The sequence below is a fragment of the Mercenaria mercenaria genome, chromosome 10 (assembly GCF_021730395.1).
Source record: "Mercenaria mercenaria strain notata chromosome 10, MADL_Memer_1, whole genome shotgun sequence".
Taxonomy (NCBI): Eukaryota; Metazoa; Mollusca; class Bivalvia; order Venerida; family Veneridae; genus Mercenaria; species Mercenaria mercenaria.
The window spans coordinates 19,882,682-19,896,980 of NC_069370.1; the positions used below are offsets into that span (position 1 = coordinate 19,882,682).

General features: G+C 35.5%; 1 protein-coding gene across 1 annotated transcript; it reads right to left on the minus strand.

The window, feature by feature from the left end:
* Positions 1–5,973: 5,973 nt before the first annotated feature.
* LOC123558553 (trichohyalin-like) lies at positions 5,974–9,168 on the minus strand. The gene has a single exon (XM_045350426.2). The coding sequence runs from the start codon at positions 8,398–8,400 to the stop codon at positions 5,974–5,976; it is 2,427 nt and encodes an 808-aa protein (XP_045206361.2). The 5' UTR covers positions 8,401–9,168.
* Between the last annotated feature and the right edge of the window lie 5,131 nt (positions 9,169–14,299).

The following is a 14,299-nucleotide window of genomic DNA, read 5'->3' on the forward strand; positions in this document are numbered from 1 at the left end:
CTGGGGTGTAGAAACTCGAACAAGGGTCAAAATCTAACATAGTGTCATTATCAGCTGAAATTCAGTATGAATTTAATACAATACCGTTCCTCCATGTATTACCTCCCCTGACACATATGGCTCACCCAGGTTTTCGAACATGGTCTTAATCCGTAGCCAGGACCCATACCTAGTCGGCCATATATTAAAAGGGTACAAGTTTATGTCAAAAGGGACCCAACTGGGTTGAAAACCTTCCAGTTATGGTCAAAAAAGCCATTTCAAATATACTTCGTTGTTGTGACATGGCCTTATACCTAATAATAAATAAATTACAGTCAGTTGTAACTGTGTAAATAAAAACTGGCGGCACTTTACTTCACATTCACGTCATTTTTTTCAGCGTCGAAAAATGTTACTGTAGTGATGCTTTAAAAGTTCACAAAACGGCACGGTAAAACTTTCTGTTTTTTACTATATATTTACAGGACGTATTAGTGTAAAACATATTTTATTTTGGTAAAAAAAAATACGGGTGGATATTTTTTAACGCTGAGCGAAGCTATTTTTGTGGAAAATTTAAGAAAAACAAAACTCGTTTTTTGGCTCTCATTTTATTAAATCATCATTAAATAAAAATCTTTGATAGTTGATTGTATAACTGTGTAAATAAAAACTGGCGGCACTTTAGCTACCTACCCTATTTGATTAGTGTCACCCTTATTTTCGCTCCCAACTAGCTCAAGTAATTTATAGTTGTAGATGACTTGGCTACATGGCTGTATGAGGGGGTGGGTCGGATGACAAAGAATTTTTAATGTTCAGTTATGGGTTTAATAATAATGTTCAATATGATTTCATTACTATCATAGATGTACTCTGAAAATATAAAACAACAAATAGTAAATATAAACAAGAAATAACAAACATCATTTGACAGATGATAGCTGTCAAAAAGGTAAACAAACGAGCATTACAATAGGTGTGGTGGCGCGTAACTGACCGCTCTAAACACAGTAATTTATAACTCGTAATAATTCATTAAATACATGAAATATCAATACAGAATTTCAGTTACATCAAGAAATATGATTACAAAGTACATAAATGCTAATTACCTGAATATATGTAGAATATATCCGAAGATATTTGGTTTTATTTGCACAGTATTAACAAATAAACGTTTTCAAAACATTGACCATTTATGAGTGACCAGATCGTGATTGGTTGGAATAAGTCACATGCATAAATATTAGTAAGATTAGTAAAGGAGGCGATGATTTACTTCCCTTATACTATATATAAATATTGGAGGATTTGGTAAAAGTACGGAACACCAGACAGGACATTAACGGGGAAAATGAAATAAAACAACTAAAACATTAAGGATTTATAGGTACCACTATTTACCCTACGACATACTCCCCCTGCTTCGAAAATGGCGTCCCGACATTTAACATGCAAAATGAAGCAAACCATTTTGTAAGAATATAAAATAAAACGACTATAAACAATGTTTTCTAAAGTAACATCACGTGAAATATCAAAATACATTGCACATGATACATAAATAAGAATACATGATATTATATGGTGAATGCATGAAAATGTGTATATCATTTAGAATAATTTGATATGTGTGAGGTTTATGTGTGTATTTTATTTGATATGCGGACGTAATCCATAATTCATATCTCCATCAGACCTCGAGATCACAATATATCACCATACTGTCAACATGAACATATTCATTCAAATAAAACTTTCAGCTCAATCCACGTACACTCTGTTTACTGTTACTTCAATGTTTATGATTACTTTTATTAAAATATTTCTCTATGTTCACTGTCTGTCACTAGTAAAAAATCCAATCCTTAGATTGTTGCCATCGTGGAGTAATTCGCGTGCGAATCGGTCGTCCGTATGTCTGTTCAGAAGACGTATCTGTTGCAAAACTGTCATCACTACGTTGTTTATCCAGTACGCTCTCACTATATGAATTTCTTCTGTTTGGATATTGATCACTGCATGTACCTCTTCTAGCTGGGATAATGTATTTCGGTACTGATTTATTTGATTTGTCTTCCGGTGGAGTAGGAATGTCTTTTGCTGGCGATGATTTATCTTGGTAAGTATCTGCACTGACATCTACTTGAAGATCTGTGGAAGTATCTTCCAGGTAAGTATTATTGTTTCCAATCTGAGTACTTTGATTTTCATTTTCCAGGTGAGTATTTTGAACTTTCTTGCTTAGTGGTAGAAGCAGGTTTCTGTGTAGCGTCCTTGTCTTTTTTGCCTTAGGTGAATCTTTTCGTACTACAAAGACTGGTATATCCGGATTCGGTTGCTCAATCACCACGTATGGAGTATCTTCCCACTTGTCCGCTAATTTGCATTTTCCTCGGAGAGAAACGTTTCGCACCAAAACTAGATCACCTGGTACAATAGTTGAGGCTTTAGCACGAGTATCGTATCGCCTTTTGTTGGTCTCTGCTGTATGTCGTGCTGTTTCTTCTGCTTTCTTATATGCATTGGAGAGGCGTTCCCTGAGTTTTCGGACGTATTCATGTTGGTCTTTGCTATCAGATTCATTGTTAGGGAGTCCTAGAAATGCATCGACTGCTAGTTTTGGATGACGACCAAACATTAGGTAATATGGAGAATATCCAGTACTGTCGTGGATGGTCACATTGTATGCATGAACTAGAGGAGCTACGTAGGACTTCCAGTCAGATTTTTCATTGTTTTCCAATGTCCCTAGCATCTTTAGAAGTGTAGAGTTGAACCTTTCAACTTTTCCGTTACCGATCGGGTGGTAAGGAGTAGTATGACTCTTGGAGATGCCAGCTAGGTTGCAAAGATCTTTAATAAGTGCCGACTCAAAGTTTGCTCCTTGGTCGCTATGAATACGAGCCGGAAATCCATAATGTACAATGAATTGCTCAAATAACACTCTGGCAGTGGTCTTTGCAGTCTGGTTCTTGGTGGGATAGGCTTGAGCATACCTGGTGAAGTGGTCTGTAACTACCAAGATATTTTCAAACCCACCCTTTGACCTTTCTAGACTGAGGAAGTCGACGCACAGGATTTCCATGGGTGCCGATGATCTGATGTTAACAAGTGAAGCAACGTTTGGGAAAGTCTTTCGTCTGATGCATCTAGCGCACTGTTGTACTTTTTCCTGGATCCAAGCATCCATACCGGGCCAAAAGAAACGTTGTCTGAATAGGTAAGTAGTTCTGTCAGGCCCTTGATGACCCAAGTCGTCGTGAAGAGTAAGGAAAATTTCTTCCCGTAGGTCCTTCGGTAGAACTAGTTGGAGGTACTCCTGGTTTTTCAGGACACCACGACGATACAAGACATTGTCTCTAATCTCTAGCTTGTCCCATTCCCTAAGGTATTTAGTCACTGCAGGATCTGTTGAGCAAGTCCGCTTAGCGGATGGTCTTGTTCCTTCCTTTAGGTGAGTAAAAATTTGGGATATTGTAATATCGTCATGTTGTGCTTTTCTCCAGTTCTTCGAGCAAAGAGATTCTGACTCTATCACATGATTGGGGATATCATCCGACGGAGACGATTCGACATCAGGTAAGTTTTCTGGATTTACTAAACTATAGCTTAATGGTGCCTTCTGGATGTCAACAGTTGCAGAAAAGGTAAGTGCTTTTATTACTTCTTTGTCTATAGTTGTGTTGTATTCGTGTTTGTTTTGTTCAAACTGTCTTGATAAGCCATCTGCGTCGGCGTTCTGTTTACCACTCCTGTAGCTAATTGTGTAATCGTAACCGGACAGAGCAGCCAACCAACGATGTCCTGTTGCATCAAGCTTTGCGGTTGTTTGCACGTATGTCAGAGGATTATTGTCTGTCAGAACAACAAACTTGTTTCCGTAGAGGTAATCATTGAATTTCTCTGTGATGGCCCATTTTAGTGCCAGAAATTCCAGTTTGTGTGCTGGATAATGTCTCTCTGATTGTTTAAGGCTTCTGCTTGCGTAAGCTACGACTCGTTCAGAACCACCTTGTCGTTGGTATAACACCGCACCAAGACCTGTTGATGAAGCATCTGTATGCACAATGAACGGAAGTTGGTAGTTTGCATACGCAAGTATAGGAGGATGAGTCAACTTTTCAATAATCGTGGTAAATGCTTGTTGTTGTTCTTCTTTCCAAGTGAATGGTACCTTTTTCTTTGAAATCTTTTGTTTCTTGTTTGTTGTGAAACCTATAAGTAGGTCATTTAGAGGTCTTACAATGGAGGCATATCCTTTGATGAATTTCCTATAATAACCTGTAAAGCCAAGGAATTGTCTGACTTCTTTTGTTGATTTAGGAACTGGCCAAGACTTCACTGCTGCTATTTTATCCGGATCTGCTTGGATTCCTTCCTCTGAGACAACATGTCCAAGGTAAGTAACTTGACTTTTCAGGAATTCACATTTACTACCTTTTAGTTTCAGGTTATGTTCAGCGAGGCGTGAAAAGACCGCATCTAGTCTATCTAGATGTTGTTCGAACGTGGATGAAAAGATGATTATGTCATCCAAGTATATGAGGCAATCTCTGAGGTTAAGATCCCCCATACACCTCTCCATCAATCTCTGGAACGTTGCTGGTGCGTTTGTGAGTCCAAAAGGCATCCTATTGCATTCGTAGAAACCAAGTGGACCAACCGTGAATGCAGTTTTGTGACGGTCTTCTTCCTTTACTGAAACTTGCCAGTATCCTGATCTGAGATCTAGTTTGGAAAAGTATTTGGATCCTGCTAAAAGATGTAGAGTATTCTCTCTTCTCGGAATAGCATATGCGTCTCTAATCGTGTGTTTGTTTAATTTTCTAAAATCTAGGCAAAATCTGATGTTTCCATTTTTCTTCCTTACAATGACAACATTTGATGAGAATGGACTGTTTGAACGTCTGATAGCACCGCAGTCAAGCATTTCTTGCAGATGTTCTTTCACCTCTTGAAATAATCCAGGTGGTATATTTCTGTGCGGCTCTTTAAATGGTTTGTTATCAGAAAGACGAATTTCATGCTCCACTAAATCTGTGTTACCTAAGTCAGTAGGACCCGTTGAGAAAATGTGGTGCCATTTAGAGAACAAATTGTTTAGCTGTTGCTTCTGATCTTCTGTCAAATTAGTGTTGTCTATTTCTACACCATCTGGTAATTCTTCATCCTGTCTAGCTTCATCTACAGTTTGTTGTTGAAGTGTTGTTTTCTTTGTTGTTTCGTCTTTGTTAAACAGTGGTGCTTCCCGTAAAATTGTAACTTCTTGCAGATCACATAAGTTAGACTTAGCTGGAATAGATATTGCTTTTGCTGATAAATTGAAAACACGAACTGGTACTCTTGCAGTTTTTCCAGGGTTACAAAGTTCAACAACTCTTGGACACACACTAACTCTTGAAGAACAATGGTAATCATGACATGGTTCAGTAACTGCCTTTTTTGCCTTTCTTACAAACCCTGTGATGGTCTTTGTCTCATATGGCTGCAATGTAAATCTTTGTGTAGCTTTGACTATGCCTACTGATTCATTGGTGATACTTTGAAATGCCATATCCCAAGCTTCTGGAAGATTTGTGGAAACTGGGTCTGTAATTTCCTCTCTACAAAGACGAATAACATTTGTTCCTATTATAACAGGGACATCTTGATTATTTTCCGTCATAGGAACAATCAGAACTGGAACGTCAAATGAAGTGTCCTTCATAAAAGGTACGGACATTCTAACTTCAGCATACCCAAGATATGGAACTTTCTGTCCATTAGCTGCATTGATCTGAAGATTGAAATCGTTAATTGACAATAACTGTGGTTTTGGATTAAGGGAGTTGTAAAATTCAACTGACATCGTTGTTATCATTGAACCAGTATCGACTACGCCTTTTGTATGCTTTCCTTCTATTTCAATGTCTCCGATGTTGTTACTTCCAATTATTCTATCAAAAATGGATTTTCTCTTGGAGCTTTCTTGTTTTCCATTGTCTCCTATCTGCCCCCCGACAGAGACGCCTTTGAGTTTAAAGTACTCGTCTTATCTTCATTTTCATTTTTCTTCCGTGTTTGTTCGTTATCTCTATTTGGCTCTCTATATTCTCTGTCATTTCCTGTTCTAGCACTATCTTTATCGTCATTGTTTGGAGTATATCTTCTCTCATGTTCATTATCTTTGTAGTTTCTTTCTTCATATTCTCTTCTATCTCTACTGTCTCTATAATTCCTGTAATATCTTTGTTCTTTCTCTTTATCTAAGTAATCTCTTCTATCATTTCTTCTGTCTCTTGGGCTATATCTTCTTCTATCTCTATATTCCTTATATCTATCATCGTTTCTACTCCCTTTACCGTAATCTCTGTAATATTTCTCATTACTTCTACCGTCTCTTCTATAAGCTCTCTCATATCTATCATATCTATTATATCTGTCGTCATATCTTCTGTGTCTTCCATTGTCACCATTATGTTTATCATCAGCTCTTCCGTCTCTTCCATAATCTTTAACATATATATCATCAACTCGTTTGTCGTTTCCATAATATCTCTTTTCCCTACTGCTGTATTCCTTGTCTTTCCTGTGATATTCTGTATCTGCTCTATTGTCATTTCTGTACCTTCTTCTATCTACATATTCTGTCTCTCTTGTCTTACTGATTTCTGTTTCCAGCTGCTTCATCCTTTCTACTAAGTCTTGTAATACTGTCATCTGTTCATGTGTTTCTGTTTGTCTCTTCAGTGTGTGTAGTTTCTCCTCTCTTATGGGTTCTTCTAGGGCACTTTTCATTTCGTTCTCTTCTATTCTAACTTTCCTTCTCAATTCTTCAAACGTTCTTGCAGTCTCAAAGTACATTCTTGTAGCATTCTTTAGGTCTTCATTATAAAGTTGCCTCCAAAACCTTGTCTTAAGCATTTCATCCTTTTGACTCTCTTGTATATGTCCTTTCTCTATAGCTGTTTGTATAATACTCTCTAATCTAATACCCCATTCTGCAATTCCCTCATCTCTTTTCTGTCTTGCCATGTAAAATTCTGTTAAAACAGATTCTCCAGATCTAACATTTCCATACACACTTTCCAGTTTGTCTATGATATTTCTTGTTGTTGTCGACGGAGGTATTGTTAGCAAAATTTTTCTCGTCTGTCCACAAAGAGAATTTCTAACTGCCTGTCTTAGCAAACTTTCTTCATACAACCCAGACTTCATAATAACTTCCACTTCTATCTTCCATTCCTCGAATGTTGTTTCAGTCAAACTGGGCACTGTTGGTTTAAGCAATTTTCCTGTCCAATGGTTATTTCCTTTTGCAACATGTTCATCCTCTTTCTTTTCTTTGTGCTCTGATTCAGTGTTTCTGTATTTTTCACTTTCGACGTCTTCCTCTAGCTTACTTAACGTTTTCTCTTGTACGTTAAGAGCACGTTCTAGTCTCTCCTTTTCATCTTTCAGCTTCCGTAACTTTTCTGCTTTCTTTCCTTGCATTTCTTTCTTTAACTGTAAGTCCTCCAGTCTTTTCTTTTCTTTTTCCTTTCTTTGCATGTCTTTCAATAATTTGTTTCGTTCTATCTTTTCTTCAACATTTCTCTTTTGTATACGTAGCTGTTCTATCTTCTGTCTAAGTTCAAGTTCCTCATCATTTTCATTGTAACTAAATTCTCTATCAACACTTATTTCTTCCTCATATATTACATCTTCTCCTTTCAAGGCTCCTTCATGTAAAGAATGCTTGGCTTTTAATATAGGCTCATCTTCCATATGCTTACTCGACTCTAAATGTCTACGTGACCTGTCTAATTGTTCACTTGTCTGTTTGTACTGTAGTGTAGTTCTGTTTGTATTGTGTTCTAGTTCTATATTTTCTCGTTTATACTCCTTTTCTTTATTCTCTAACCACTTCATTTCTCTTTCTATTCTCAATAATTCATCCTGTTCACCTTCTACGTTCGAACTTTCATATATTGGTGTTCCTATATTTATACACGTTTCTGTGTTTTCTTGGTCTAAATCATCCAGTGTAGTGTATAAAGACCCATCAAGACTTTCATCACTCCTTTCATCAATTGTTTCTCCATCCCTTTGATCATTATCATACACCATACCTTGCTCTTTGGTGCCTTCAGCATTTTCATCAATGTTCAAATATTCACTCATTAATTTCTGTCTTCCTTCCATCATTCTTTTACGTTCTTTCATTTCTTCTAGCTGATTTTGTTTTTCTATAATTTCCCTCCTTCTATTTAACTTTGCACGTTTTTCACTCCTAATTCTATCTTGTTGTAATTTTAATTCTCTCAATTCTTGCTCCTGTCTCTCCTTTAGTTCTCTATCTAGCTCTTCTAACATCCTCTTTTCTTCTTCCTCCTCTTTCCTCCTTTGTCGTTCTATCCTTCTCAATTCTCTATCTGATAAGTACTGAGCCATGGTAATAGTCAAGTCACTTCACAAAGAAATATATCTAATTGATAAGATGTCTCTATTATCCACCGTACTTTTCAAACTTTCGACTGTTTTCATTCAATTTCAGGCAACCATATATTTCATAATTTATTGTTATCAAGTGTCTTTTCACAGTTATGCCTCTATATGTACTCCATACATTCAATAATCACTTCAAACATTCAATTTCTCATTCATAAAGTTTCAGAGTTCATTCTCTATTACAAACAAGCTTCAAACTAAGTTTTTCAACACATTCAATGGTGGCCTTTTCTGTGCACCATATATTCGGCAGTGTTTCACAAGAATTTCTATTTCACCTCTATTTCATTTCAATTTCAGTAACATTAGTTCTACTTCACTTTATCTTTATTTCAATTCACTTTAGCTCCAATACACTTTATTTCTACTTCACTGCACTGAGTTATTTTTCACTTTTCACTTAACTTCTAATTTACTTCAGTTCTACTTCACTTTGTTTCTACTTCACTCTACTTCACTCCTTTTGCAGCTTCAGTTTTACTTCACTTTATTTCTACTTCAATTTACTTCACTTCTTTTCAACTCTAGTTTTACTTCACTTTGTTTCTACTTCACTTTTCTTCACTTTTTCAGCTTCAGTTTTATTTTACTTTATTTCTACTTAGATTTACTTCACTCCTTTTCAACTGCAATTCTTCTTCCTTTATTTATAATTCACTTTGTTCTATTTCACTCTACTTCTATGTTTCACTTTAGTTCTATTTCACTATGGTTCCACCATACTATACTTCATTTTCACTTTAGTTCTATTTCATTTCACTTTTATTTCACTGTGTAGTTCTGTTTCACTTCTTTTCTACTTCATGCCACTTTTATTTCACTGTAGTTCCTTTCAATTCAATGCTATTTCATTTTACTTTTATTTCATTGTAGTTCTTTTTCACTTAATTTCTGCTGTACTTCATACACATATGAATCTATAATTCTGCATCTGCTGAATATACTCTATATTTTCAAATATATTCTCCCCTTGTTTCTCCTTTTTACATTCCACTTCAATTTAATTCATGTTTTCAGCACTTGCAATTCAACAGTATGTATTTCAGAAAATTATTTTCAATTTTCTATTTTTGACTCAATGTATTTCAACTGCCTTTCATGTATATTTTTGTATATGTTATGTGTTGTTGTGTGTAACTGTTCTATTTTAATATTTCTTTGTGTATGTGTGTAAATAAAATATCTCTATATATTTTATTGTATGTATATATTGATATATTGTATGCAAAAAAAAAAGGAATTGAAAAAAAGAAAGAAAAAATTGTTCCGGCGTCAAGAATCGATCCTGGGTCGCGAGTTAACAAAGCGAGCGTCTTACGCATTAGACCACTGAGACGGTAAGTAAATACAGTAGCAAGTATCGATGCGATTAAAATTAAGCCGTGTACTGGAACAGCGACTATCGATTTTACGGCAGATCAAAAAATTTAACGCAAAAACGGCTAAGTAGCTGTCTGATCAAAACCGATGAATTATCGGTAATCAACAAACAGTTTTTAAGTAATGAATACGCAAACAAATGGACACTTTAACATAGAAGAAGGAAATATATATTATATCTTTGTATAAACAGACAAAATCCGTTTGCACACCGATATAAAACTAATATACAGCGCTGTACAGTGGAATTCAACTATACCCTTTATAAGATGTCTGGCTACCCAACAGTTTATCAACTATATAGGAAATATATCAATCAACTATATAGGAAATATATCAATCAACTATATAGGAAATATATCATATAAGAAATATAGGACTGGTTAGTTTAGTATTAATCAATGATGCTGAAACGAAAGTATGAAAGTGCCCTTGAAGTCTTATGAAAAGTATATCTTCGAATCTAAATCAATGACAATTATGTACCATAATATCACACAAAAATATACCACAACAAACTAGTTTAACAAAAAGTACATAAAAAAAATGATCACATGTGTAAAAAAAGAAAGTCACTCACCACACCTTGCACGTCTGTCACAACAAAAATCCTTATATCACAATATCACAAATGTTTATACACAATGTCTATATCACAATTTGATCACAGTTAAAGTTACATCCAAAAGCACTATCACTATTCCATCCTGTTGTTTAAAGCTCCTGTTGAAGTCCTGTTTTCCATTCCAAACGTATCCGCGGTGCACCGATTAATCCATCCTGAAGAGTTGCATGCATGCAGGCAAGCAGGCAGGCAGGTCACTGGTGTGTAAGTATTCCAGTTAATCCAAAGCATCCCATTCATCCATTAAATAGGTAGGCCACTAGTTATCACTATGAACTATGGAGTTAATCTCCAATAGCTGATTCATTTATTTCACTATGCACTATTCCAAGGCAACCCATATAAAACGTTGGGCGCCATTTGTCACCCTTATTATAAATCAACTATATAGGAAATATATCAATCAACTATATAGGAAATATATCATATAAGAAATATAGGACTGGTTAGTTTAGTATTAATCAATGATGCTGAAACGAAAGTATGAAAGTGCCCTTGAAGTCTTATGAAAAGTATATCTTCGAATCTAAATCAATGACAATTATGTACCATAATATCACACAAAAATATACCACAACAAACTAGTTTAACAAAAAGTACATAAAAATAATGATCACATGTGTAAAAAAAGAAAGTCACTCACCACACCTTGCACGTCTGTCACAACAAAAATCCTTATATCACAATATCACAAATGTTTATACACAATGTCTATATCACAATTTGATCACAGTTAAAGTTACATCCAAAAGCACTATCACTATTCCATCCTGTTGTTTAAAGCTCCTGTTGAAGTCCTGTTTTCCATTCCAAACGTATCCGCGGTGCACCGATTAATCCATCCTGAAGAGTTGCATGCATGCAGGCAAGCAGGCAGGCAGGTCACTGGTGTGTAAGTATTCCAGTTAATCCAAAGCATCCCATTCATCCATTAAATAGGTAGGCCACTAGTTATCACTATGAACTATGGAGTTAATCTCCAATAGCTGATTCATTTATTTCACTATGCACTATTCCAAGGCAACCCATATAAAACGTTGGGCGCCATTTGTCACCCTTATTTTCGCTCCCAACTAGCTCAAGTAATTTATAGTTATAGATGACTTGGCTACATGGCTGTATGAGGGGGTGGGTCGGATGACAAAGAATTTTTAATGTTCAATTATGGGTTTAATAATAATGTTCAATATGATTTCATTACTATCATAGATGTACTCTGAAAATATAAAACAACAAATAGTAAATATAAACAAGAAATAACAAACATCATTTGACAGATGATAGCTGTCAAAAAGGTAAACAAACGAGCATTACAATAGGTGTGGTGGCGCGTAACTGACCGCTCTAAACACAGTAATTTATAACTCGTAATAATTCATTAAATACATGAAATATCAATACAGAATTTCAGTTACATCGAGAAATATGATTACAAAGTACATAAATGCTAATTATCTGAATATATGTAGAATATATCCGAAGATATTTGGTTTTATTTGCACAGTATTAACAAATAAACGTTTTCAAAACATTGACCATTTATGAGTGACCAGATCGTGATTGGTTGGAATAAGTCACATGCATAAATATTAGTAAGATTAGTAAAGGAGGCGATGATTTACTTCCCTTATACTATATATAAATATTGGAGGATTTGGTAAAAGTACGGAACACCAGACAGGACATTAACGGGGAAAATGAAATAAAACAACTAAAACATTAAGGATTTATATGTACCACTATTTACCCTACGACATTAGCATGTTACCAGAAACAAACTTTTTTTGCCTAACCTTAAGGGCCATATCTTCACATACACGTCATTTTTTTCAGCGTCAAAAAATGTTACTGTAGTGATGCTTAAAAAGTTCTTATAGCCACAAAACGGCACGGTAAAACTTTCTGCTTTTTACTACATATTTACAGTACGTATTAGTGTAAAACATATTCAATTTTGGTAAAAAAATTACGGATGGATTTTTTTTAATGCTGTGCGAAGCTATTTTTTGTGGAAAATTAAAGTAAAAAGAAAACTCGTTTTTTGGCTCTCATTTTATTACGCGAAAACGTAGAGCAATTCCGATTAAATCATCGTCTGGAGTTTCATGTCAGCTTTCATTTCATGTATAATTTATGGGTTTACGTTAAAAAATATTGCCGGTACAATAATTTCAAGGCAGATTTTGTCCCCGTATATATGACGTCAAAAGTGCGCGAAGTGGTCATGTTTGCGACGTCATAGAGACGTCACTGATGCATTAAACGTAAAAATATACACAGATCTAAATCAGAAATATCTTCCAGTTTTTGTTGGTACGACTCAATAACGTGGACTCTGAAAAAAAGTTATAGTGTGGTTCCTCCTTAAAAGGTAATTTGCTAAATAAAGTATTCAGCAGTGTGTAAATGACGTCATAAACACACTAAAATGGCTGCCTCCTTTATCAGCCATTTTCTTCAATTTTAAACTGCGATATCCTCTTCAATAGTTGTCCGATTTTAAAAATTCTTATAGCGTTATGAAAGGCTTGATGATGGCTTTCGTATAAAATTAACTTGTTTTCAGGCTTTCCTTACCCTTTAAAGATTGTTGTTTTGATAGTTACTAAATCTTTTAAAAGATCCCATGGAAGCATAGAATGCAAACAAAAAAATAATAACTGACTCGGTTTAATTAAGCCTGATTATTAGAGGTAATATAAAAAGTGCAACACCTCACGCCCCCTATCGCCGGCTTAAACAGAACTCTATATTATACATCTATTGAATGGACTCAAAGTTCCCAAAGATCTCAAACATGCTGGATGGGCAATACATGTTGTTTTTACAGAAGCTTTAAAGTGCCCAAATCGTAATTATGGACTGTCTACAGCTTAAGAGACATATATATGAGCCGTGCCATGAGAAAACCAACATAGTGGCTTTGCGACCAGCATGGATCTAGACCAGCCTGCGCATCCGCGCAGTCTGGTCAGGATCCATGCTGTTCGCTTTCAAAGCCTAATGGAATTAGAGAAACTAATAGCGAAGCCGCTATGTTGGTTTTCTCATGGCACGGCTCATATCGCGTTTTGTCTCACATATTTAAGGCTTAACAATCAAGTAATTAAGTACTGCCAAACTAATCTACAAGCATGTGCAGCCAACTGTATGCTTAGTCGGGCGTTCTGAAGAAGTATAAGGTAACAGGAACTTGACGGCTACGAGTACATCTGTACTATTCAAATTCAGTCTTTGCCAAATAATACCGTCCCATTAATGACATAGTTATTACCATAACTGATTTGTACTTTTATTTCAGTAGATTTACAACATACATTTGTGACAAGTGGTAACTGCAAAGATCCTTTCAAATTGCACCAGGTCTAATAACTGTGCATTTTTTGTCGAAATTGTCTTCCATTCTAGTCATTCCATTATCACACCGCATTCATTCCAAGTTATAAAACAAATAATAAAGTACGGCATACAGAAGAAAATACGAACATCAAATCCCTCAGGAGCAAGTATTTGTTACATCATTTAATTAACTTTCAAGGTTGAATAGCGCATAATCTCTTTCCTGATAATGATTTTCGCTTTCAGATTTTTCCCTATCCATTTGAAGAAAATTTGCAACATTTTCATTATAAAAGAACTGCCGACAACTGTTTAATTGCAAATCGATGAGAAATGCATTAAATGCAATTCAATTATTGTTTAATGATTGGTTCACCTATTTCCTAAAAATGTTGTTATTTGTGTCTCTGTGTTTTGGGTTTAACGCCAATTTTCAACAGTATTTCAGTCGCGTAACGGCGGGCAGTTAACCTAACCAGTGTTCCTGGATTCTGTTCC